The sequence below is a fragment of the Scyliorhinus torazame genome, chromosome 13, assembly GCF_047496885.1.
Source record: "Scyliorhinus torazame isolate Kashiwa2021f chromosome 13, sScyTor2.1, whole genome shotgun sequence".
Lineage (NCBI taxonomy): Eukaryota > Metazoa > Chordata > Chondrichthyes > Carcharhiniformes > Scyliorhinidae > Scyliorhinus > Scyliorhinus torazame.
In genome coordinates this window covers 111,295,111-111,323,018 of record NC_092719.1, presented here as the reverse complement: position 1 = coordinate 111,323,018, position 27,908 = coordinate 111,295,111, and the positions used below count along the sequence as shown (strand labels likewise).

At 50.4% G+C, this 27,908-nt stretch overlaps 1 protein-coding gene across 8 annotated transcripts in view; it reads right to left on the bottom strand.

Annotated features, from left to right (window-relative positions):
* Positions 1-27,908, bottom strand: part of dock3 (dedicator of cytokinesis 3) — a 1,587,592-nt gene that overhangs the window by 250,910 nt on the left and 1,308,774 nt on the right. For all 8 annotated transcript variants that reach the window (XM_072472048.1, XM_072472049.1, XM_072472047.1 and 5 more), the window contains 2 exons: positions 12,494-12,554; positions 11,945-12,038 (listed from right to left, as the gene is read on the bottom strand). In XM_072472048.1, the coding sequence (XP_072328149.1) occupies positions 11,945-12,038; positions 12,494-12,554 (155 nt within the window). The remainder of the gene's footprint in view (positions 1-11,944; positions 12,039-12,493; positions 12,555-27,908) is intronic.

Genomic DNA, 27,908 nt, shown 5'->3' with positions numbered 1-27,908 from the left:
ATGGAGTTTAAGGTGGATAAGTGTGAGGTTATCAATTTTGGCTGAAAAAATAGAAAGGCAAATTATTATCTAAATGGAAAGCAGATTCAAAATGTGTCTGGGCAGAGGGATCTGGGTGTTTTAGTTCATGAATCACAGAAAGTCAGTCTGCAGATACAGCATGCAATAAAAAGGCAAACGGAATTTTAGCATTTATTGGAAAAGGACTGGAGTATAAAAGTAGAGAATTGTTGTTGCAATTGTATAGGATATTGGTGAAACCACATCTGGATTATTGTGTCTAATTTTGGTCTCCTTATTTGAGAAAGGATGTGGTGGCATTAGAGGCAGTTCAGAGGAGGTTCACCAGATTGATTCCTCGGATGAAAGGGTAGGTGTATGAGGAGAGATTGAACAGTTTGAGCAAGTACTCGAGTTTAGAAGATGAGAGGGGATCTGATCGAGATATATGAAATACTAAGGGGGATTGATAAAGTAAACATAGACCAAATGCTCCCCCTTGTGGGGCAATCTAGAACGAAAGGTCTTTGATTTGATTTGATTTATTATTGTCACATGTATAAATATACAGTGAAAAGTATTGGTTCTTGCATGCTGTACAAACAATGCATACCTTACATAGGGAAGGAAGGAAAGACTGCAGAATATAATGTTACAGTTATAGCAAGGTGTAGAGAAAAGATCAACTGAATACGAGGTAGGTCCATTCAAAAGTCTGATGGCAGTAGGGAAGAAGCTGTTCTTGAGTCAGATGGTACGTGACCTCAAACTTTGGTATCTTTTTCCTGACGGAAGAAGGTGGAAGAGAGTCTGTCTGGGGTGCGTGGGGTCCTTAATTATGCTGGCTGCCTTTCTGAGGCAACGGGAATTATAGATAGAGTCAATGGAAGGGAGGCTGGCTTGCGTGATGGACTGGGCTCCATTCAGAACCTTTTGTAGTTTCCTGCGGTCTTGGGCAGAGCAGGCTCCATACCAAGCTGTGATACAACCAGAAAGAATGCTTTCTATGGTGCATCTGTAGAAGTTGGTGAGGGTCGTAGCTGACATGCCAAATGTTCTTAGTCTTCTGAGAAAGTAGAGTCGTTGGTGGGCTTTCTTAACTATAGTGTCGGCATGGGGGGACCAGGACAGGCTGTTGGTGAAATGTACACCTAAAAACTTGAAGCTCTCGACCCTTTCTACTTCGTTCCCATTGATGTAGACAGGGGCATGTACTCCACAGATATAGGTTGAGAGGCGGTAGATTTAAAACTGACATGAGGAGGAACTACTCCTTGTAGAGGGTGGTGAATTTGTGGAACTTGCCGCCCCATGGTGCGGTGAAGTCTGAATAATTAAATGGTTTCAAGAAGGCATTGGATACATTTCTGATTTTAAAAAATGGGTTAAAGGGACATGGGGAACAGGCAGGGAGGTGGATTTGAAACAGGAAGAGATCAGCAAACATCAGCAATGGTGGAGCAGGCTCAAAGGGCTGAATTGCCTACCTTGGCTCCTACCTTACTATTCCTATGTCCTATATCTGTAATAGGTCCCACCCACCATGTTATAAGCCCTCAGGGCAGACAGTGGATTCACAGAATACTGCCAAAGAGAACAAGAGTTCATGAGTACAATGGGAAATCTCTTGCAGTTTGGTTGGCGAGATCTATAAATTAAGGTTCCACTGATCTCAATGGTGTCATTAAACCATAATGAGGCAATACACGGCAGTAAGGACAAAGCTGAAATGAGCATCTGCCTTTCAGAGCAATAACATGCATCTAATTCCAGCTGCTTATACACCTCTGATGGAGGCACGCGTAACACAGAATGCAATGTGGCGACTACTGGCTTTTCACAGTAACTTCATTGAAGCCTACTTGTGACAAGAAGCGATTATTATTATTATGAATAGGAAAGGAGGTTGGTTTGAGACCAGGAAGATATCAGCCATGATCTGGTTGAATGGGGGAGCAGGCACGAAGGGCTGAGTTGCCTACTTATGCTCCTAATTCCTATGTTCCTATGTATGAGATGCTAAAGCATGCAAATAGAGTACCCAGCATTTTTTGTCATGAAGTTCGACCAGCTCTTAACCTTCCTTGTAAGTTGAGAGAACAAAATTCCAACAGCTTATTCCACTGTCGGGAAACAGATATTTTGCCTCCTGCCAAATTAAGTGCCCCTGCCCACCAAGATCCCAGCTGCTGGTGGGAATGGAAAATTCCACCCCTAGAAACCAAGGATCAACACTGCCTCATGGTATCTGTTAGAAGGTTTCTCTTTGGCAATTTTCCACATGCCTGGAAGATGAAAAGTGATCAGTAAAGGAGGATCATCCCTGGAGAATGACCCGAATTAATGGTTTGAAAATCTCCAAATCAATTGCCTTTTCATGGCCCTTGAGGGATAGCCAACTTGACATGAAAAGAAAAGCATAGTCAAGGGTTCCCTTACAGGGACATTATGTGTAAAGTTATAATAGAGTGGCATTAACAAATAAAATGTGCCATGAATAAGGATCAATCAAAAATAATTCTCACTGTCAGAAACCTTTCACAGATTGAGTCTTTTCATTAAGATCCCTTTTAAAGCATGAATCTCATCATCAGGATCCACTTTGAGGAGATGTGTTTCTTGATTGGGATTCTTTAAAATGAACACATCTCCAATGAGATTGTCTTTTTGAAATGGATCTTCTTCTGGATCTGTTTTAAGGAGATGGGGCTCTCTGCCATGAGAGTGTTTTACTAGTGTATGACACAACTCTCATTAACAAGACCTCCTGTTTAATAGCAAATTGAAATCTTTGTTCTGTTGTGGCTAAGGTAACTTTACAGGTGCCATGGGACCAGCAACAAAAGTTGGGTGTAGCTAAGGCTCAACACTACTGGAACTTCAAACTTGAATAGATAAAGTGAAAATATTGCATCAGATTATTACCCTCCATACTTTTGAGCGAGTCTCATCTTTAGGTCCCATGTGATAGAGGTTCTTGTGGTATTTCAGAATTAGGAGATTTAAGGATTCCTCTGAGAATGTCTCATATCGGTTTGCATGTCTATTACCCATCATCATGTTCACAATCTCAAACTCAATTTATCGATAAACCTGTAGTGGCCTGTAGGGTTTCTATTTGATCAATGTGGAGTGTGATTTCCCATACAGGTATTTACCACTGACAGAGTTCAGTTACACACTGGCAAACTCAAAACTTATGGAGCTTAAGTGTGTTCAAGTGTATCATTGAAACTGCAGCAGCTGAACTAAGAGTAAGGTACTGACAAGCTGCCGAGTGCTCACCTATCTAGGTCCATTCTTCCATTAGGACTCAGGCCAAAAAGGTTACTTTGAGCCAAATGGAAAGAGTTCTAGTCAGCAGTAACAAATCCAACCTTCAGATTTCTTCAGTCAGGCAGTTTGGCAATTTGTATAGCACTTTGGACCTGCCATTACGTGTGTCTCAAAGACTTGGGGCGTGATTGAATGGCCTGGTCCCGCCTGACTTGGTGATGCGACAAGGCCGTTAAATCTCGGGTGAGGCCTCTCACGAGATTTGCGACGCTTGGAACGCTTTGCGAGACCTAATGAGATCTCGTGCGATGTCACGATCTGGATCTCGCCCTCGTTAGGTGAGATCCAGATTTTTTTTAATTTAAAAAAATATATATTTATTAAAGTTTTTTAACACAATTTTTCTCCCTTACAAACAATAACCCCCCCACTCGTAACAAAAAAAACCGAGAAATCGCGCAGAGCAAGATATATACATGGCAAAATGATATATTTACACAGCTTTGTTAACTGGCCCTCACCCGTACGTGCCAGTTTCCCCAACCCTTCATGTTATCTCTTGCTCATCCACCCTCCCAGGCAGTCCCCCCTTTCTCCCCCCCCTCCCCCACCCCCCCAGGACTTCCCCTCCACCCCCCCTCCCCCCCCACCCCCCAAGGTTGCTGCTGCTGCTGACCGACCTTCCTCTAACGCTCCGTGAGATAGTCTAGGAACGGTTGCCACCGCCTGTAGAACCCCTGCGCAGACCCTCTCAAGGCGAACTTAATCCTCTCCAACTTTATGAACCCAGCCATATCATTTATCCAGGCCGGGGGGGCTTCGCCTCCTTCCACATTAGCAAGATCCTTCGCCGGGCTACTAGGGACGCAAAGGCCAGAATGCCGGCCTCTTTCGCCTCCTGCACTCCCGGTTCGTCCACTACTCCAAATATTGCTAGCCCCAGCTTGGCTTGACCCGGACTTTCACCACCTGAGATATTGCTCCCGCCACTCCTCTCCAGAATCCCTCCAGTGCCGGGCATGACCAAAACATATGGACATGGTTCGCCGGGATCCCTGAGCACCTTCCACATCTGTCCTCTACCCCAAAGGACCGACTCAACCTCGCCCCCGTCAAGTGCGCTCTGTGGACCACCTTAAATTGTATCAGGCTGAGCCTGGCACACGAGGAGGAGGAATTAACCCTACCTAGGGCATCAGCCCACAGACCTTCCTCGATCTCCTCCCCCAGCTCCTCCTCCCATTTACCCTTCAACTCTTCTACCAGCGCTTCCCCCTCTTCTTTCAACTCCTGGTGTATTTCCGACACCTTGCCCTCCCTGACCCATACACCCGAGATCACCCTATCTTGAACTTCTTGTGCCGGGAGCAACGGGAATTCCCTCACCTGTCGCCTCACAAAAGCCCTCACCTGCATATATCTAAAGGCATTTCCCGGGGGTAACTCAAACTTCTCCTCCAGTGCCCCTAGGCTCGCAAACATCCCGTCGATGAACAGGTCCCACATTCTTCCAATCCCCGCCCGATGCCAGCTCTGGAACCCCCCGTTATCTTCCCCGGGACAAACCGGTGGTTACCCCTGATCGGGGACCACACCGATGCTCCCACTGCGCCCCGGTGCCGTCTCCACTGGCCCCAGATCCTTAGCGTTGCCGCCGCCACCGGGCCCGTGGTATACTTTGTCAGCGAGAGCGGCAGCGGTGCCATCACCAACGCCCCCAGGCTCGTTCCTTTACAGGACGCCATCTCCATCCTCTTCCATGCCGCCCCCTCTCCCTCCATAACCCACTTGCGGATCATCGCCACATTTGCTGCCCAGTAGTAGCTCCCCAGGTTTGGCAGCGCCAACCCTCCTTGGTCCCTACTGCGTTCCAGGAACCCTCTCCTTACTCTCGGGGTCTTATTCGCCCACACAAACCCCATAATACTCCTGCCTACTCTCTTAAAAAAGGCCTTAGTGATCACGATGGGAAGGCACTGTAACACAAACAGAAACCTCGGAAGGACCACCATTTTGACCGACTGCACTCTACCCGCCAGCGAGAGCGGTAACATGTCCCATCTTTTGAAATCCTCCTCCATTTGCTCCACCAACCTCGTCAGATTCAGTTTATGTAGGGTCCCCCAACTCCTGGCTATCTGGATTCCCAGATACCGAAAGCTCCCCTCCGCCCTCCTCAGCGGTAGGTCCCCTATCCCTCTTTCTTGGTCCCCCGCCTGTAATACAAAGAGCTCACTCTTCCCTACATTGAGCTTATAGCCCGAAAACTCCCCAAACTCCCTTAGAGTCTGCATGACCTCCACCATCCCCTCCATTGGATCCGCCACGTACAGCAACAGGTCATCCGCATATAGCGACACCCGATGCTCTTCTCCCCCTCGGACCACCCCCCTCCATTTATTAGACTCCCTCAATGACATGGCCAATGGTTCGATCGCCAATGCGAACAACAGGGGGGGACAGGGGGCACCCCTGCCTCGTCCCTCGGTACAGTCGAAAGTACTCCGACCTCCGCCGGTTCGTCACTACACTCGCCATCGGGGCTCTGTAAAGGAGCTTAACCCAATTGATAAACTCTACCCCGAACCCAAACCTACGCAGCACCTCCCAGAGCTACTCCCACTCTACTCGATCAAAGGCTTTCTCCGCGTCCATAGCTGCCACTATCTCCGCCTCTCCCTCCTCCGATGGAATCATTATCACGTTTAAGAGCCGCCGCACATTGGTGTTTAGTTGCCTGCCCTTTACAAATCCCGTCTGGTCCTCGTGGATTACCCCCGGGACACAGTCCTCGATCCTCGTGGCCAGCACTTTTGCCAGCAACTTTGCATCCACATTGAGGAGCGAGATCGGCCTGTACGATCCACATTGCAGTGGGTCCTTGTCCCGCTTTAGGATCAAAGAAATTGTCGCTTCCGACATTGTCGGGGGTAGGGTCCCCTCCTCTCTTGCCTCATTAAAGGTCCTCACCAGTAGCGGGGCCAACAGGTCTGCGTACTTCCTGTAGAACTCCACCGGGAATCCGTCCGGTCCCGGGGCCTTCCCCGCCTGCATGTTCCCCAAATCCTTGCTCAGCTCCTCCAACCCAATTGGTGCCCCCAAACCAGCCACCTCTTGCTCCTCCACCCTCGGGAATCTCAGCTGATCTAGGAATCATCTCATCCCCTCTTCCCCCGCTGGGGGCTGGGATCTGTACAGCTCTTCATAAAAGGCCTTGAATACCTCGTTTATTTTCGTCGCACTCCGAACCGTGGCTCCCCTTCCATCTTTGACTCACCCTATTTCCCTCGCTGCCATCCTCTTACGGAGCTGGTGTGCCAGCATCCGACTAGCCTTTTCCCCATACTCGTAGGTCGCCTCCTGCGCAATCCTCCACTGTGCCTCCGCCTTCCCTGTTGTCAACAGGTCAAACTCCGTCTGGAGCCGTCGTCTTTCCCCAAGTAATCTTTCCTCCGGGGCCTCTGCGTATCTCCTGTCCACTCTCAAAATCTCCCCCACTAACCTCTCCCTTTCCATACCCTCTGTCTTCTCCCTATGAGCCCTAATGGAAATTAGCTCTCCGCTGATCACCGCCTCCCATACCACCCCCACCCACACCTCCCCGTTGTCGTTGGCCTCCAAGTACCTTTCGATACACCCCCTCACCTTCCCACACACCACCTCGTCCGCCAGCAGTCCCACATCCAGCCGCCACAACGGGCGTTGGTCCCTCTCCTCTCCCAGCTCCAGTTCCACCCAGTGTGGGGCATGGCCTGAAACGGCTATAGCCGAATACTCCGTCCCCTTCACCCTCGGGATGAGCGCCCTACCCAGAACAAAGAAATCTATCCGGGAGTAGGCATTGTGTACATGGGAGAAGAAAGAAAATTCCCTGGCCTGCGGCCTTGCAAACCGCCATGGGTCCACTCCCCCCATCTGATCCATAAACCCCCTAAGTACCTTGGCCGCCGCCGGCCTCTTTCCAGTCCTTGATTTGGAGCGGTCCAGTGCTGGATCCAACACTGTATTGAAGTCCCCTCCCATTATCAGGCCTCCTATCTCCAGGTCTGGAATGCGCCCCAACATGCGCTTCATGAATCCTGCATCATCCCAGTTCGGGGCGTATACGTTTACCAACACCACCCACGTCCCTTGCAGCCTACCGTCCATTGTCCGCTACAATAGTCTTGGCCTCAAATGACACCCACTTTCCCACCAATATTGCCACCCCTCTATTCTTCGCGTCCAGTCCCAAGTGGAATACCTGTCCTACCCATCCCTTTCTTAGCCTGACCTGGTCCGCCACCTTCAGGTGTGTCTCTTGGAGCATGGCCACATCCGCCTTCAGTCCCTTTAAGTTCGCGAACACTCGAGCCCTCTTCACCGGCCCATTCAGGCCCCTCACATTCCACGTTATCAGCCGGATTGGAGGGGCTCTCACCCCCCCCACGCCCCGCCGACTAGCCATCTCCTTTTCTGGGCCAGTCCCGTGTCCACGCCTCCCTCACCCTCCAGTCCCCCAGAAGGGGGACCCCCGTCCCGACCACCTCTTCTGTGTCCCATTCCCTTTCGGCCAGTGCAGCAGCAACCCCCCCCCCCCCCCCCCCCCCCCCCCCGCTAGACCCCTGTCTAGCTTTTTTGCTCCCCTCATGTCACTCCCGTAAGTCAGCTGACGCCTGCTGACCCCGGCTTCCCCCGCCGTCCCATTGACCTCCCCGCATGGGAGTCTCCCAATCCATATGCATTCCTTCGTTCCCCTTCCCGCCTTTCCAAAGCCCGCTCCGCCCCCTCTGGCGCAGCTCCTTGTCTCTCTCCCCCAGCCCATGTAACATTTCCTGCGCGTGATTGACCCCCTATATACAACAACCATCACACATCAAACCCCAAAACATCCCCCCCACCCTCACAAACCCTCAGTTAGAGTCCAACTTTTAGGCTTGTACAAAGGTCCACACCTCTTCAGGCGTTTCAAAGTAATAGTGTTGGCCCTTGTATGTGACCCACAGTCACGCTGGCTGCAGCATTCCGAATTTCACTTCTTTCCGGTACAACGCCGCTTTGGCCCAGTTGAAACCCGCTCTCCGCTTTGCAACCTCCGTGCTCCAGTCCGGGTATATTCGGATCTCTGCATTGTCCCACTTACTGCTCCGCTCCTTCTTGGCCCATCTCAGGACCCACTCTCTGTCCGTGAACCGGTGGAACCTCACCACCATCGCCCTTGGCAGCTCATTTGCCTGGGGCTTCTTCGCCAGCACCCGTTGTGCCCCGTCCAACTCCAACGGCCTTGAAGTATGCTTGCGTATGCCCCGGCATCAGCCCCCTCCACTCCCTCAGGGAGACCCAGGATTTGCAGATTCTTTCTCCTCGACCTGTTCTCCAGGTCTTCGAATCTTCCCGCCCACCTCTTGTGTAGCGCCTCGTTCTGCTCCACTCTCACCGCCAGGCCCACGAGCTCGTCCTCGTTCTGACTGACTCTTTTTTGTACCTCCTGGATCTTAGCTTCGTGGGCCTTCTGGGTGATCCCGAGTCCTTCAATTGCCGAAAGCATAGGCGCCAACATCTCCTTGCGCATCTCCTCGCGCTGCTCCTCGAAGCAGCGCTTGATGAACTCCTGCAGCTCCCCTTTGTCCCTGGCCGCCGCCATTTTGTTTTCTTCCCCTCGCTTCTCCCGTTGCTCCAGTGCCGCTCCTTTGGCCGTTACACTTCTGGTCCGTTTCATAGAAGTTGGAGGGGGACCTCTCTCTTCCCTTCCCCACGGGCTGCGTCAAAAAAAAAAAAAAAAGTTCCGTTGGGGCTCCTCTAACGAGCCCGAAAGTCCGAGGTAGCGGGAGCTGCCGAATCGTGCGGCTTAGCTCCGCATAGCCGCAACCGGAAGTCGAGAAGGAATCCTTTTGGCAGTGTTCGCTTTACCAGTCTGCCCCAAAAAGTCTATGGAAACTCCTGAAAAAGGTCTGGGTGTCCGTTCCAGACGGGAGTTGCCGAATGCGCGACCTACTCCTCCATGGCAGCCACCGGAAGCCTCGTCCCTGCTTCTTCAATGGCCTTTGTAAATCTTTTCACAGTTGTTCCCTCTGCTGCTAGAATTCACCTTTGATAGAGTCAAGTCAGATTGCAGCTTTAAGCTTGCCCTTCCCCCGCCTGCATGCTGGAAGAGGCCCTGTTTATCCTGTTGCAGCCAAATCTTTTACTGTTTCTGCCGGGTCTGGTAGCCAAAAGACATAACATTCCTGGGGGACACTGTCAAGGGAATGCTGCAGTCTTCTTCCCACACCGGGAAATGTCAAACAAATGCCGTGGGGGCCCTGTAAAAGAGCCCAAAAGTCCGTTCCAAGCGGGAGCTACTGAATATGCGACCTAGCTCTGCATAGCCGCACCCGGAAGTCGGTGAGATCCAGATTAACACATGTAAATGAGCCAAATTAAATATGTCTCCACCCGATTATCCCGAGGACCAGGATAAAAACTCCCGCGTCAGGGATACTTCGCCATGGCGCTTTTTAGCACTGGTCCACACAACCGCGTACCAGATATAACGGCACCTTGGGGGGGGGGTCTCCCAGGCCATCAGAGGCCCCTGGGTGCTCGGGGCAGGGTGGTACCCTGGTACTCCCACTGCCACTCGGGCACAGTGGCACTACCAGCCTGGCACCTTGGCAGTGCCAGCAAGGTACCCTGGCAGTGCTGCTCTGGCACTGCCAGAGTGCCCAGGTGCATTGCTAGGCTGCAGGCGCATTACCAGGGTGCCACGCTGGCAGTGTCAAGTTTCCCGGGTGCCATGTTGCCCCTGCCAGGGCTCGGGGGTGCCCTGTATTTAAGAGGTGGGTTAATTGGGGGGGGGGGCTTGAGGATCCCCAAAGAGGTCAGTTAGGGGGGTATGGATGCCACGATAGGGTGGCTGAGGGGATCGAGACATCGGGGTGGCATTTATAAATGGTGCCTCGATCTCTTGAGCAGGGCGTTCCCCAGAGAGGCCGTTTGATAGCGGGGTCGTTTCCGGTGCTGCAGGGTCCAAGGAAGACTGCTACTCGCGCCCAAAACTGGACTGTTTTTTTGTTAAATCGCTCCCTTGATTCGACAAATCATCAGCCATAACATCTTGGAGTCACAATGGATCCCAACATTTTGTTCCATCCATTCAAAGAGGGCAGTGACTCCAATGGGACCCCTCTAAAGGAAGGACCATTGGAAAGCCTCTAATAGAATCTGACTACTGGAATGCAGTGTCATATTAGTCAGTGCGTGCAATTACTGATCCAGGGATGCGTCAGGAATCAGGGGCGAGATTCTCCGACCCCCCGCCGGGTCGGAGAATCGCCGGGGGCTGGCGTGAATCCCGCCCCCGTCGGTTGCCAAATTCTCCACCACCGGATATTCGGCGGGGGCGGGAATCGCGCCGCGCCGGTTGGCGGGTCACCCCCCGCGATTCTCCAGCCCGGATGGGCCGAAGTCCCGCCGCTAAAATGCCTGTCCCGCCGGCGTAGATTAAACCACCTACCTTACCGGCAGGACAAGGCGGCGCGATCTGGCCCCGGGGGGTGCCCCCACAGTGGCCTGGCCCGCGATCGGGGCCCACCGAACCGCGGGCGGGCCTGTGCCGTGGGGGCACTCTTTCCCTTCCGCCTTCGCCACGGTCTCCATCATGGCGGAGGCGGAAGAGACTCCCTCCACTGCGCATGCGCGGGAATGCCGTCAGCGGCTGCTGATGCTCCCGCGCATTCGCCGCCCGGAGATGTCATTTCAGCGCCAGCTGGCGGGGCACCAAAGGCCTTTTCCGCAAGCTGGCGGTGCGGAAATTCGTCCGGCGTGGGCCTAGCCCCTTAAGGTTGGGGCTCGGCCCCCAAAGATGCAGAGCATTCCGCACCTTTGGGGCGGCGCGATGCCCGACTGATTTGCGCCATTTTGGGCACCAGTCGGCGGACATCGCGCCGATACCGGAGAATTTCGCCCCAGGTCACTTCAGCTGTATGTAAACCTCAGCTCCTTTCTCATGTCACAGAAGGTAAGAACTTGCATTTATATAGTTCTCTTTCACATCTATCAGAAACATGTTAAAGCATTTCACATGCACTTAATTAATTGAAATACACTCAAAGCTATTACATGTCAGTCTTTCACACACAGCAAAACCTCAAACCAAATGAAAAGAATATTAGTGAAACTGGTTTTGGTGCCATAGGTTGAGGAAGGAATTTTGCCAGTGCAGGAAAACAACTCCAAGCTCTTTGTTTATTGTGTTGGGATTTTTGTTTCATTCACCTTGACTACTGGAAATGGCCTAAGTTCAACATCTCATCGTAAGAACAGCACATCCTTGGGGAAACTTGAACCAACAACCTGTGCACTCCAAGGCTAGAGTGTCAACAAATGGGCCAAGCTGACAAAACATGAATACTTCTGATTGTACATAATTTCCATTGCTTATCAAGATGCAAGAGCAGCCCCCATTATGTTAAAGGATGAAGGTTCTTGTATACTGACTGATTTTTAAAAGTGAGGTTGAATAGCAAACGTAGATTAAGTGAGGCACAAATCCTGAGATTATTTTTGAAGATCTTTTGAAGACCCACCTTTGTGAACACTGGGAAGGACTGGAAAAAGTGACCAGAAATAAAAGAAATTCAGGGTACAATTATCCAAACCTTTCAATCGAGTTTAAAATGTGGATTGGAACAAGCTTATTGATCCTTACCTGTATAATTATCAGCCTGCAGATGCATGTCACATAGTTTATGGATGTAACGGATGTACATCTCCTCCTTGTTAATCTCAGATTTGTAAAAATTCTGAAATAAATGTAAACGTCTGTTAAGCAATTTAATCATCAGAGTTGGAAAAGACTAATGGAAAAGATCTTTTAAAATGGAACACTGGTCACCCTTTGACATTAATTACTGATTGATCTCTGGATTTCTAACAACACAGCCCTCAAACCTGTCCTGTGCCTATCCTGGAAGTATTTGATGGGACTGTGTCAATGGACCCTTATTTAGAGCCTGAAGAATGCTGTACCTAGCCACGTGCTTGACATGGCTATGCTGAGGACTACTTATGCTCCCTCAGAGGCATTCTACTTCAGACCTAAAGGCAAAGTTCATAGGAAACTTAACTCTGCATGTATCTTCCAATAAATTGAGCTGTAAGTGCTTGATGCTAACACTGAATATCAAACTTGGGAAAATTAGGGTAATTGTTCTGAGCACGAAAAAGACCTTAAATAATGAGAAAATTAATTGCTTACCAACAAATTAACAGTGCAGCCAATCTTCTTATTTTCTGTTTCATCCCCTTTCATACAATCCCTGAGGGGAAGAAAGAAATTTGAACTCACGAATGACATGTCACAGGACAGAAATTATTAGTTTATAAATAAGTTTTTCTGGAGGATTTCAGTTCTGAGGTGACACAACTAACGTTCTGCATGGAGTCAGACTCAAGATGCTAATCCAGAACTGAGCTTCTGCTTTCATGGAGAATTAATCCGCAAGTTTCATCAAATGATTGAACGCATGGCTGCCAAAGATCACCAATGTACTTCCAACTTGTACAGATCATAGAATTATGGGCCAAGATTTTTAGCATGACTGAGTTTCCCTACTCGCCATCCAAGGAGTTGGTGGAGAACACATACCCACTGTTACTGCCTATCCCCCGGCAATTTAATGCTCCAACAAGCTTTAGTTGGCTGGAGACAAAACTTATGGGAGGCACGGTAGCACAGTGGTTAGCACTGTTGCTTCACAGTGCCAGGGTCCCATGTTCAATTCCTGACTTGGGTCACTGTCTGTGTGGAGTTTGTACGTTCTCCCTGTGTCTGCGTGGGTTTCCTCCTGGTGCTCCGGTTTACTCCCACAAGTCCTGAAAGACCTGCTGTTCGGTAATTTGGACATTCTGAATTCTCCCTCTGTGTACCCGAACAGGTAACAGAGTGTGGCGACTGGGGGCTTTACACAGTAACTTCATTGCAGTGTTAATGTAAGCCTACTTGTGACAATAAGGATTGTTAAAAAAAAAAGATTATTATTCTGCCTCTCACTTTGAGAGGAAATCCCACCGCAGAGAGGTGTCAGCCAATTTAATTGGCCAGTCGCTCTCTAGATTCGGCAGCACCAGTAGCTGTAGTGGACAGAATTGGGACTGCATGCAGCCCCAGAACGTAAGTCCTGCGACCATGAAAGTGCAAAGATCGCAGAGCGGGGAGGGGAGGTCAGGCTCAGGGTAGTGGGCAGAGGTGGGTGAGGGTGTTAGTAGTGAGGCTTGGGGGTGAGGGAGGAACTGCAGGAGCCAGACCATCTGGGAGTTGCGCAGATGGTAAAAGGGGACCCCTCCCCTTCTTGATCACGGTTCATTTTTGGGCTTCCCCCTGACCTTGAACTCCACCTGCCTGCCAGAAAATTGAAGCTAGGCAGGAAATAGCCCTTAACTGGTCAGAAATTTGCCACTTAAGGCCTCAACTGAGCCAAGGGCACGTGGGTTGGCCTAGGCCTCGCCTGTCCAGGCATAAAATTGCAGAGAGGTTGGGACGGAGGTGGGGCTGGTGGGAAGGCTGTTCGAGGAATTTTAAGGGCACTCTCCACCTACAAACCCACCGGTGGTGCAATTCTGCTCATAAAATGATTACAGTGCAGAAGGAGGATATTTGGCCTGCAGAGTCTGTGCTAGCTCCATGCAAGAACAATTTAACTAGACCACACTCTCCCTCTCTTTCCCTGTAATCCTGAAAGCACAGTGAAAACAGCGCGGGAGGAGAGACAGCCGGCACATTGAAAACAGCGCGGGAGGAGAGACAGCCGGCACAGTGAAAACAGCGCAGGAGGAAAGACAGCCGGCACAGTGAAAACAGCGCGGGAGGAGAGACAGCCGGCACAGTGAAAACAGCGCGGGAGGAGAGACAGCCGGGAGAGTGAAAACAGCGCGGGAGGAGAGACAGCCGGGACAGTGAAAACAGCGCGGGAGGAGAGACAGCCGGCACAGTGAAAACAGCGCGGGAGGAGAGACAGCCGGCACAGTGAAAACAGCGCGAGAGGAGAGAAAGCCGGGAGATTTAAAAAGCGCGGGAGATTTTGAAAATCGCGGGAGGAAAGAGAGCCCGGACATTGAAAACAGCGCGAGAGGAGAGAGAACCGGGAGATTTAAAAAGCGCGGGAGCTGCTAGTCGGAGCGGAGATTTAAAAAGCGCAGGAGCTGCGAGTCAGAGCGGAGATTTTAAAAGATCGCGGCCTAGTTTCGGGAGCCATTCGGAGGAGGAGGAGCAGTCTCTGTCAGGGAGAGAACCTGAGAACATCTAAGACACTCAGAAGGTAAGTAAGTGATTTTTACTCATTTTTACTTTTATACCTTTTTCAAATTGTGTGTGTCAGGGTAGGGGAACTGAAGTGACATCACAGAAAAGCTGTGACCTGAGTGGCTGGTTGGGAATCTACACTAAATTAAAAAAATTAAGCATTGGTAACTAATTAAACATAATTACTTAATTATAATTGAGAGGGGTATCTAAGCCAGAGATCGGAGAGTACTATATTTAGCTTTCACATTTATATTAGAAATCTAGTGCTAGGAAACAGATAGTTAACAGTAACTTAAAAAAAATATATAAAATTTTAAAAAAAAACTTTTAATTTTAATAAATTGACGCAATGTCAGTTAGAGGGGTGCAGTGCTCTGACTGTGAGATGTAGCAGGTCCGGGAAGCTTCCAGCGTCCCGGATGGCTTCATCTGCAGAAAGTGCACCCAACTGGAGCTCCTCACAGACCGCATGGTTCGGTTGGAGCAGCAATTGGATGCACTTAGGAGCATGCAGGTGGCGGAAAGCGTCATAGATCGCAGTTATATAAATGTGGTCACACCCAAGGTGCAGGCAGAGAAATGGGTGACCACCAGAAAGGGCAGGCAGTCAGTGCAGGAATCCCCTGTGGTTGTCCCCCTCTCGAACAGGTATACCCCTTTGGATACTGTCGGGGGGGATAGCCTATCAGGGGAAAACAGCAGCAGCCAGAGCAGTGGCACCACGGCAGGCTCTGATGTTCAGAAGGGAGGGTCAAAGCGCAGAAGAGCAATAGTAATAGGGGACTCTATAGTCAGGGGCACAGACAGGCGCTTCTGTGGACGTGAAAGAGACTCCAGGATGGTATGTTGTTCCCCTGGTGCCAGGGTCCAGGATGTCTCCGAACGGGTAGAGGGCATCCTGAAGGGGGAGGGCAAACAGGCAGAGGTCGTTGTACATATTGGTACTAACGACATAGGCAGGAAGGGGCATGAGGTCCTGCAGCAGGAGTTCAGGGAGCTAGGCAGAAAGTTAAAAGACAGGATCTCGAGGGTTGTAATCTCGGGATTACTCCCTGTGCCACGTGCCAGTGAGGCTAGAAATAGGAAGATAGAGCAGCTAAACACGTGGCTAAACAGCTGGTGAAGGAGGGAGGGTTTCCGTTATCTGGACCACTGGGAGCTCTTCCGGGGCAGGTGTGACCTATATAAGGACGGGTTGCATCTAAACTGGAGAGGCATAAATATCCTGGCCGCGAGGTTTGCTCGTGTCACACGGGAGGGTTTAAACTAGTATGGCAGGAGGGTGGGCACGGGAGCAATAGGTCAGAAGGTGAGAGCATTGAGGGAGAACTAGGGAATAGGGACAGTGGGGCTCTGAGGCAGAGCAGACAGGGAGAAGTTGCTGAACACAGCGGGTCTGGTGGCCTGAAGTGCATATGTTTTAATGCAAGAAGTATTACGGGTAGGGCAGATGAACTTAGAGCTTCGATTAGTACTTGGAACTATGATGTTGTTGCCATTACAGAGACCTGGTTGAGGGAAGGGCAGGATTGGCAGCTAAACGTTCCAGGATTTAGATGTTTCAGGCGGGATAGAGGGGGATGTAAAAGGGGTGGCGGAGTTGCGCTACTGGTTAGGGAGAATATCACAGCTGTACTGCGGGAGGACACCTCGGAGGGCAGTGAGGCTATATGGGTAAAGATCAGGAATAAGAAGGGTGCAGTCACAATGTTAGGGGTTTACTACAGGCCTCCCAACAGCCAGCGGGAGATAGAGGAGCAGATAGGTAGACAGATTTTGGAAAGGAGTAAAACCAACAGGGTTGTGGTGATGGGAGACTTCAACTTCCCCAATATTGACTGGGACTCACTTAGTGCCAGGGGCTTAGACGGGGCAGAGTTTGTAAGGAGCATCCAGGAGGGCTTCTTAAAACAATATGTGGACAGTCCAACTAGGGAAGGGGTGGTACTGGACCTGGTATTGGGGAATGAGCCCGGCCAGGTGGTAGATGTTTCAGTAAGGGAGCATTTCAGTGACTACAATTCAGTAAGTTTTAAAGTGCTGGTGGACAAGGATAAGAGTGGTCCTAGGATGAATGTGCTAAATTGGGGGAAGGCTAATTATAACAATATTAGGCAGGAACTGAAGAACATAGATTGGGGGCGGATGTTTGAGGGCAAATCAACATCTGACATGTGGGAGGCTTTCAAGTGTCAGTTGAAAGGAATTCAGGACCGGCATGTTCCTGTCAGGAAGAAGGATAAATACGGCAATTTTCGGGAACCTTGGATAACGAGAGATATTGTAGGCCTTGTCAAAAAGAAAAAGGAGGCATTTGTCAGGGCTAAAAGGCTGGGAACAGACGAAGCCTGTGTGCAATGTAAGGAAAGTAGGAAGGAACTTAAGCAAGGAGTCAGGAGGGCTAGAAGGGGTCACAAAAAGTAATTGGCAAATAGGGTTCAGGAAAATCCCAAGGCTTTTTACACGTACATAAAAAGCAAGAGGGTAGCCAGGGAAAGGGTTGGCCCACTGAAGGATAGGCAAGGGAATCTATGTGTGGAGCCAGAGGAAATGGGCGAGGTACTAAATGAATACTTTGCATCAGTATTCACCGGGTGAGAAGGGTGTGTAGATAGCCTGGGTCACATTGAGATCCAAAAGACGAGGTGTTGGGCGTGTTAAAAAATATTAAGGTAGATAAGTCCCCAGGGCCTGATGGGATCTACCCCAGAATACTGAAGGAGGCTGGAGAGGAAATTGCTGAGGCCTTGACAGAAATCTTTGGATCCTCACTGTCTTCAGGTGATGTTCCGGAGGACTGGAGAATAGCCAATGTTGTTCCTCTGTTTAAGAAGGGTAGCAAGGATAATCTAGGGAACTACAGGCCGGTGAGCCTTACTTCAGTGGTAGGGAAATTACTGGAGAGAATTCTTCGAGACAGGATCTACTCCCATTTGGAAGCAAATGGACGTATTAGTGAGAGGCAGCATGGTTTTGTGAAGGGGAGGTCGTGTCTCACTAACTTGATAGAGTTTTTCGAGGAGGTCACTAAGATGATTGATGCAGGTAGGGCAGTGGATGTTGTCTATATGGACTTCAGTAAGGCCTTTGACAAGGTCCCTCATGGTAGACTAGTACAAAAGGTGAAGTCACACGGGATCAGGGGTGAGCTGGCAAGGTGGATACAGAACTGGCTAGGTCATAGAAGGCAGAGAGTAGCAATGGAAGGATGCTTTTCTAATTGGAGGGCTGTGACCAGTGGTGTTCCACAGGGATCAGTGCTGGGACCTTTGCTATGTGTCGTATATATAAATGATTTGGAGGAAAATGTAACTGGTCTGATTAGTACATTTGCAGACGACACAAAGGTTGGTGGAATTGCGGATAGCGATGAGGACTGTCAGAGGATACAGCAGGATTTAGATTGTTTGGAGACTTGGGCAGAGAGATGGCAGATGGAGTTTAACCCGGACAAATGTGAGGTAATGCATTTTGGAAGGTCTAATGCAGGTAGGGAATATACAGTGAATGGTAGAACCCTCAAGAGTATTGAAAGTCAAAGAGATCTAGGAGTACAGGTCCATAGGTCACTGAAAGGGGCAACACAGGTGGAGAAGGCAGTCAAGAAGGCATACGGCATGCTTGCCTTCATTGGCCGGGGCATTGAGTATAAGAATTGGCAAGTCATGTTGCAGCTGTATAGAACCTTAGTTAGGCCACACTTGGAGTATAGTGTTCAATTCTGGTCGCCACACTACCAGAAGGATGTGGAGGCTTTAGAGAGGGTGCAGAAGAGATTTACCAGAATGTTGCCTGGTATGGAGGGCATTAGCTATGAGGAGCAGTTGAATAAACTCGGTTTGTTCTCACTGGAACGAAGGAGGTTGAGGTGCGACCTGATAGAGGTCTACAAATTATGAGGGGCATAGACAGAGTGGATAGTCGGAGGCTTTTCCCCGGGGTAGAGGGGTCAATTACTAGGGGGCATAGGTTTAAGGTGAGAGGGGCAAGGTTTAGAGTAGATGTACGAGGCAAGTTTTTTACGCAGAGGGTAGTGGGTGCCTGGAACTCGCTACCGGAGGAGGTGGTGGAAGCAGGGACGATAGTGACATTTAAGGGGCATCTTGACAAATACATGAATACGATGGGAATAGAGGGATACGGACCCAGGAAGTGTAGAAGATTGTAGTTTAGTCGGGCAGCATGGTCGGCACGGGCTTGGAGGGCCGAAGGGCCTGTTCCTGTGCTGTACATTTCTTTGTTCTTTGTTGTTTTATCTTCGGATGCTTACCCAATTTTCTTTGGAAAGCTACAATTGAATCTGCCTCTACTATACACTCAGGGAGTGCATTCCAGATCCTACCCACACCATCCAGTTTCCCCTTATGTCGCCTTTGGTTCTTTTAATAATCACCTTAAATATGTGTCTCTGATAAATTCTCTATATTTACTCTATCTAGACCCCTCATGACGTTGAATACCCCTATCAATTCTGTGCCTCTCAACCTTCTCTGAGGAGAATAATCCCAGCTTCTCCAATCTATTCACATAACTGAAATCTCTCATCCTTAGAATCATATTTGTCAATCTTTTCTGCACCCCCCTAAAGTCTTCACACCCTTTTGAAAGTGAAGTGCCCCAAACAGGGCTAGAATGCAAGAGCATGGATGTATTGTTGAAGCTGTATAAGGCTCTGGTTAGACCCCATTTGGAATATTGTGAGCAGTTTTGGACCTCGTATCTAGGGAAGGGTATGCTGGCCTTGGAGAGGGTCCAGAGGAGGTTCACAAGAATGATCCGGGAATGAAGGACTTGTCATTTGAGGAGCGGTTGAGGACTCTGAATCTGTACTCGATGGACTTTGGAAAGATGAGGGGCATCTCATTGTAACTTACAGGATATTGAGAGGCCTAGATAGAGAGGATGTGGAGAAGATGATTCCACTGATAGGAGAGATTAGAACTCGAGGGAACAGCCTCAGACTGAAGGGACGATCTTTTAAAACAGAGAAGAGGAGGAATGTCTTCAGCCAGAGGTGGTGAATCTGTGGAATTCATTGCCGCAGAAGGCTGTGGAGGCCAAGTCACTGAGTGTCCTGAAGACAGAGATAGATAGGTCTTGAATAATAATGGGATCAGGGGTTATGGGGAGAAGGCAGGAGAATGGAGATGAGAAAAATATCAGCCATGATTGAATGGCGGAGCACACCTGATGGGCCAAGTGGCCTAATTTTGCTCCTCTATGTTACGGTCTTATGGACACAATACTTTAGTTGAGGCTGAACCAGTGTTTTAAAAGGTTCATCACAAATTCCTTGCTTTCATACCCTGTGCCTTAAAATTTGAAGCCATGAATCTTTTATTAACTGCACTCTCATCTTGCCTTGCTCCCTTCAATAATTTCTGCACTGTTATAACCCTTATGTAAGTCACTGCATCAGGACTATCAGATTCCCCGTGACCTCCACTGAATATGAACTCCCCGGAAACGAGGGGGTGGGGCTTCTCCTTAACAGCGGGGGTTAGATACTAGCATAAAAATGCCGACCTGGGTTCAGGTCATGGAGGGAGACCCTTTGGGAAGTGAAGAGCTTGCATTTTTTTAAAATTTAGAATACCCAATTATTTTTTTCCAATTAAGGGGCAATTTAGTGTGGCTAATCCACCTACTTGCACATCTTTGGGTTGTGGGGGTGAAACCCACGCAGACACGGTGAGACTGTGCAAACTCCACACAGACTGTGACCCGGGGCTGGGGTCAAACCCGGGACCTCAGCGCCATAGGTAGCAGTGCTAACCACTGCACCACTGTGCCATCCATTTTGTATCTCATAAATAAAACCTAACCTTTGTTTTTTTTAGCTGCTTGGTCAATGCATGCTGCTTTAGCAGATTCTTCACTGGCGACGAGAATAAATTGGAGCTGCCGTCGATGGCAGGGTACAATACGCTGGAGCCATTTCGTCTGGGCCTGTGGAGAGGCCTCTCATTCATCTGCACATCGGTAAGCACGAACCATTTCAAGCAGGGGTCGATGACTGGGGGCAATATGTCGAGTGCATGCAATATTTTCTTTGTACCAATGGGATTGTCGGGGACGAACGGGCAGACTGTGGTATTACTTATGGCCTGCGGTGGGCCCACGTACAGCATCATAAAGAGTCTCACCCACCGCATACGCCAGATACCTGATCATTCGCCGCATTAGTGGCCTTAGTGAAGGGACATTTCAACCCGCAACTACTGTGAATCATCCAGCAATTCCGAATTTCATACGGCCTCTCAGATCCAGTCGGAATCTACCAGGGACTTCCTGGCCTGCCTCCACAAATTAGCTGAAACCTGCGTATTTGGCGGCATGCACAACGAGTCGTTGCGAGACTGATTCGTATGCGGAATCCGTGATGCCGACACACAAAGGAAACTGCTGGCTGTGACTGAGCTGACTTTACAATGTACTGTGGATATCGACATCTCCCATGAGAGCGAGGAACAAAGGGTCCAGGAGCTCTGAGGAATGGCGATGCTGAACCTTGGCCACCAAACCGCATGCCGCTCAGGCCCCACCCCGGAAGCAGAGCCCTGGCAGTGTGATGCCCCCCCGCAGGGACGCAGGCCGCCACTAAGGCCCAGAACGCTGCAGAACTCTCTTCTCCGACCGCGAAGACCCAGAGTACAGGTTACGGCTGGCGGTTGCTGGTCGTAGGACATCGGAGTGCAACAGACCCAGAGATGGCCCACTGCCCCACTAGGTGCGACCGCTGCCCCAGGGATCAGGCCCAGTGCATGGACGAGAAAAAAAGAGGCTGATCGCAGATTGAATTGCATGACTTCATTTCGGGTCACCCTCATTCAGCTTTCATTGCAGATGAATGGGCATTCCACCCAAATGGAGTTGGACACAGGTGAGGTATCCGTGGTCTGCCACCGTACCTTCGACTGTATTTGCTCTGGTCTCCAGACACTGACCCTCTGCAACACCAATGCCCGCCTCGCTACATACATTGGTGAACCGCTGGAAATTGCGTATTTCCATGGTCCTGGTAGAATACGGTCAACAGATTGCACACCTGCTATTGGTGGTTGTAAATGGCAGCGGCCCAAGTTTTTTGGGACATGACTGGCTGTGCAATCTCAGATTAGTTTGCCAAATGGCCCTGAGATGGTTCTGGCCAGATTCCCGACCGTGTTTCAGGAGCGTTTAGGCACCATCAGGGGGGCCACGGACCTCACCAGTGTCGACCCGAATGCCCAACTGAGATATTTCCATGCCCAGCGATATGCATTGCGGTCGAAAGTGGGCACAGAGTTGGACCGTCTCGAAGGTTTGAAGATAATATGCCCTGTCCAATTCTCCGACTGTGGGCACTAGTCATGCTGGTGATGAAGCCAGTCTGCTCCGTCCGCCTCTGTGTGGGGTCTACAGATGATGGTCAACTGTGTCTCCCATCTAAATCGCAACCCCATGCATTGAGGATCTATATGCCAAGCTCAACTGTGGCTGCACATTTTCCAAATTAGACATGAGCCATGCGTACTTCAAACCGTCTTTGGCCCCGGGCTCAAGATGGTTTTTGACTATCAACACATACCGTGCGGCTACCTTTCTGGATTTCCTCCGCTTGCGCAAGAAAACATCTTGCACGGACTCCAGAGAGTGGCAGTATACCTTAGCGATGTCCTGATCTTCGGATTGTCTGACTGGGAGGTTCTCCGGCATTTCGAAGAGGTAGGAGTCTGCTTCCGCAGGGGAAAAGCACTTTTTAACGCAACCGAGGTCACCTACCTGGGTTATCATGTGGAATAATGGGTTGCACCCCATGGAAGAAAAAGTACAGGCCATCCGTCAGGCTCTGGTGCCAATCGGATCTACTGAACTATACTCATTTCTGGGCCCAGTAAATTACTATGGCAAGTTATTCCTCACCTCGCCACGGTCTCGACCCTCCTCCACTGTCTGCAAAAGATAGGTCAATGTTGGGAATGGTCCCAGACCCAGGAGACGGCTTTGGTGTCGATGAAGAAGCAATTATCCTCCTCTCGTCTATTTACTCACTTTGACCCCCAAGCCGCTGTTGTTGATGTGCGATGCATCCCCCAAGGAAGTTAGGGCCGTCCTCACCAACCGGCATTCGCGTTGAAGACATTGGCAGGCTGGTGCGATTCCTTTTTTGTTATCGGACCACGCTGCATGCCATGACGGGGGTCACTCCGGCCGAATGGCTGATGGGCCGTTGCCTTAGTACGCATATGAGTTTGGTTCTCCTGCACATTGCCGGGAAAATCCGCTGGCACCCACACCGTCCATCACCTCCCTCAACTCAATCGTGGCCTCCAGTCCTTGTATCCTCTCCTCCTTCACTCTGGGGAACTCCAACCTGTCCAAGAACCGTCTCATGCCCGCCTCCCAAGGCAGGGGCTCCGACTCGTACAGGCTCCTGTATAATACCCTAAATACTCCATTCACACCCTCTGGGTCCGTCACCACCTTACCCTTCTCATTCCCCAACCAATCGATCTCACTCGCCGCTGCCTGCTTCCTCAGCTGGTGGGCCAGCATCCTACTCGCCTTCTCCCCATACTCATACACTGTCCCCCAGCTCTCCGCGACTGCCCGACCGCCTTGCTCAGGGACACTAACTTGAACTCCATCTTGAGCCTCTGCCTGTTCTAACAACCCCTCCTGTGGCGCCAACGGGTACCTCCTATCCACCCTCAGAATCTCATCCACCAGCCTCGCCCTCTCGTCTCATTCCACCCTCTCCCTATGTGCCCGAATTGAACAGAATTCACCCATAACAATCGCCTTAAGTGTCTCCCACAGCGTGGCGACCGTGACCTTCCCCGTGTCATTCATCGCCACATATCGCCGAATGGCGGCCCTCACCTGCTCACACACCCTCATCTGCCAACAACCCCACATCTAACCTCCACTGCGGCCGTTGGTACTCCTGCTGAATGACCCACAAATCCACCAGGTGTGCGGCGCATGGTCAGAAACCACAATCACCGTGTACCACCCTTAGCCAGCAACGCCTTATCCATTACGAATAAATTAATCCGGGAGTACACCCTGTGCACAAAGGACAAGAACTTCTTCGCTCTCGACCTCTCAAACCTCCACTGATTACATTCCCCCCCCCCCCCCCCCATGTGATCCATGAACCCCCTCAATTCCCTAGCTACCGTCGACACCCTCGACGACTTAGGACTCGACCGGTCCAAACTTGGATTTACGACCATATTAAAATCGTCCCCCCATAATCGGCCAATGCATGTCCAGTTCCAGGATCTTCCCTAACACCCGCCTCATAAAGTCCATGTCTCCCAATTCGGGGCATAAACATTCGCCAGGACTGTTAAGGAATGGGTTAAGAGACATTCCAATTAAATGTCTCATTTATGTTAAGTATCCAGTAATTGACACTGATATGTAAAGAAGCTTCAGGTGGCCTTTGGGGCATGTGATGTGAGGTTAGAGTTTTTGTACAAAGTTGTGTCAAAGGAAAATAAAGGTGTTTGTGAGAAGGAGCAGAACTTTTGACTCTTTATACAACAACAGCTAAATGGCTAACAAGGACTACCGGCATCTCCTCCAATTTCCCACTGACCATCACAACAAATCGGCCACAATGCTCCTCACCTCAAAAGCCATCTTCTTGTTAACCAACACCGCCACCCACCTCGACTTCATGTCTAACCCCGAGTGGAACACCTCCCCACCTTCCTCAGCCTCGTCTGGTCCCCCAACTGCATGTGCGTCTCCTGAAAGAACACACCATTACCTTCAAACTCCTCAAGTGCGCGAAAACACGTGACTGCTTAACCGGCCCATTCAACTCTCACACATTCCATGTGACCAGCTTGGTCAGATCCTTCCTGCCCCCCTCCCCTAACGATCAGCCATACCCCCTTTTAAGCCAGCCCCCGGCCCGTGTTATGTGCCCCCCAGTCACTTCCCAAACGCGCCACGCCAACCACCACCCCCCCACAAACCCAGACAAAGAACCAACCCATTCTCCCCTCCCCACTCCTTCCTCCTGACCACCTCTCACTTCACTCGGGTTAACTAGCCCGCCTAGCTAATATGGTGGCCCCCGCCCAAGGCCTCTGTTTTCCCCTCACCCTCACAATCCACCCCTCCCCCGACCCTCCCAACCATTAATAAACAAAGAGAAACAAAAGGCACACTCACCATCACCCCTCCGGTTGTAACCTGCACCAATCCATCCACCCATTATGTCCCACAATTTACACAGAACTCCTCTCCAAAGTTCAATGTCCTCACACTCCTCCCAGTCCATGGTTTCTCATAAAGTCCTTCGGCGAGTCAAAGTAAAATTCCTGCTTTTGATGCGTCACCCATAAGTGGGCAGGATACAAAACCCCGAACTTCACCCCTTCTTGTAGAGGACAGCCTTTATCCAATTATACCGGCCCTCCGCTTGGCCAGCTCCGTACCTAGGTCTTGGTAAATCCGCAGCACACTCCCCCCCCCGCCCCCCCCCCCCCCCCCCCAGGTGCACATCCTGGTCTGCCTCGCCCACCTCAAGATCCTCTCTTTATCCAGGAACCGATGCAGCATCCCCACCTCAGTGGCTCCCCCACATACCCATCAGCGGCCTCCTCCTCAACGCTCTGTGCGCCTGATCCGCCTCAAAGGGCGGGTCAAAGGCCCTCTCCCCCATCAGCTTCTCCAACATGCTTGCCACAAACTTGGAGGCTTCTGCACCTTTGATGCATTTGGACATCCCCATGATCCTCAGATTCTGCCTTCTGGAGCGGTTCTCAAGGTCCTCCAGCTTCTCATTCAGTCTTTTCTGCCTGCTCATCAACATTTCCATCTCCACCTCCAGCGAGGTCAGCTGCTCCTTGTGCTCCACCACCAACTCCTCCACCTTCTGGATCGTCAGGTCCTGAGCCTCCTGCCTCTGCTCCACCCACTCGATCGCCGCTCTGAGCAGCTCCACCACCGTGGCCAAATCTTCTAAGACCTCCTTCCTCTGCTGCTAGAATTTACCATTTAGGAACTCCAGCAGCTGCTCCATCAAACACTGGGAGGGCAGCGCTGCCCCCTTGCTCTCCAGCATCTTCACCTGTGTCGCACCACAAAAACTTTCGTCCAATGAGCCATATACCAGCCTCAAGAGAGGAGAATTACATTCCCTGGGTACTCATGCATCTTTTGCCCTCAAAACCACAATATTCGGGTGGGGAAAGACTGAAAAAACCCACCTCGAGTGTGAGCCACCAAATGTGCGACCATTCACTTCAGGGTCACAACTGGAAGTTACTTTCTCCCTTGATCATAGTGTTGTCAGCTTGATATTGTCAATTTTTTCCATTTACAAGTGAATATTGTGGGTGTGATGGCCTGTACCGTTGAGTATCCTGATTCAACAAGTTCATAACATGTTAAATCGAATGTTGAATGCGGGATGTGTGTGCAGTCTTTATCCAATATGTACTGGGCCCTATATTGCCTGACAATCCTTGTGGTGGAGGGAGGGGGATGCTCTCTGTTGTCTTCCCCATGTCTTGCTTAGAAGGAAGATGAGCAGAGCTGGATCAGCTGAGGGGTGGAGGGTTGGTGTTGGTGGGGTTAGTTTGTCCTTGCTGTGACCGAAGAAGGCTCTCCCAGTTCCAGCTAACCGGTTTCAGGTTTTTTTCTCTTACTTCTTCTTTTAATTCGGATTCAGAGCATCCGTGATTTTTAGGCCCAAGCAGGCTGCATAGGATATGATGATAAAAGAAAATTACTGCGGATGCTGGAATCTGAAACAAAAGCAGAAAATACTGGACAAAATCATTAGGTCTGACAGCATCTGTGGAGAGAGAAAAGGACGCTAATGTTTTGAGTCTGGATGACTCTTTGTCAGACTCGAAACGTTATAACTAGTATTAAAACCCTAACGTGGGTGCAGGTCAGGGAGTGGAGAGTTTGATTATATTATATAAAACTTATTAATCGTTTTCTACTTGCTGTTTAATGGGGGATTCAAAATAGACATGACAGATTATACTATGGCAAGTATAGTAACCTTTATTTTTATTGTCACAAGTAGGCTTACATTAACACTGCAATGAAGTTACTGTGAAAAGCCTCTAGTTGCCACATTCCGGCACCTGTTCGGGTACACTGAGGGAGACTTCAGAATGCCCAATTCACCTAACAAGCATGTCTTTCGGGACTTGTGAGAGGAAACCGGAGCATCCGGAGGAAACCCATAGACACTAGGAGAACATGCAGACACCGAACAGCCAGTGACCTATGCAACCACCAATTCACACGAGACGAAGAGTTGAAGTGAACAGTGGTTTTAATCAGCTAGAACTGTGCCTGCCTGTGACTGCTCTGTACTGAGTGCCGCCTACAGGCTGCAGCTCTATATACCTTCCCTGAGCGGTGGGGCCACAGGCGGAGCCCACAAGAGCATCAACATAATACAATACAATGTAATGCAATTACAATGGTGAATGGTAGCAGTAATACATTCACCACATTCACCCCCTGTTAAAATTGAAGTCCAGGGGGGGTGAAGTGGGCTCACAGATCGAGTCTGTCCGGCGCCATGATTGTTCGCTGCAATCGCCTGAGCTCTGGTTTCGCTGTGGGCACGGGTGTTGAACTCGTCGTTGCGGGCATGGGTGTTGGGCTCGTTGACTCCGGGAGCATCTCTTTTGGAGATTTATCACTGTAGGTTGGTGATGGGATGAGGGGGGGTGCAGGCCATGTAGGGGCGGTGTTCGCTGTAGGGGGGGGGGGGGGGTAGGTGATGGTCGCAGGGGAACCGATGGGTGCCAGATCCCGGAGGGAGACTGAATCTTATCGGCCGTCGTGGTGCGCCACGTAGGCATACTGGGGGTTGGCGTGAAGGAGCTGGACCCTCTCGACCAGAGGGTCGGACTTATGGCTCCACACGTGCTTTCGGAGGAGGACAGGCCCCGGTGTTGTCAGCCAGGATGGAAGCGAGACCCCGGAGGTGGATTTCTTGCGGAAAACAAATAGGCGGTCGTGAGGGGTCTCGTTCGTGACTGTGCAGAGGAGTGACCTAATGGAGTGGAATGAGTCGGGGAGGACCTCCTGCCAGCGGGAAACTGGGAGACTCCTAGACCATAGGGCCAGAACGATGGCCTTCCATACCGTCGCGTTCTCCCTCTCCACCTGTCCGTTTCCCAGGGGGTTGTCGCTGGTAGTCCTGCTCGAGGCAATGCCCTTACCGAGCAGGTACTGACGCAGCTCATCGCTCATAAACGAGGAGCCCCGGACACTGTGGACGTAAGTGGGGAAACCGAACAGGGTGAAGATACTTAATGTCAGTGGCCGAGGTCATGTCGGGGCATGGTATGGCAAAGGGGAATACTCGTCAACGACGTTAAGAAAATATGCG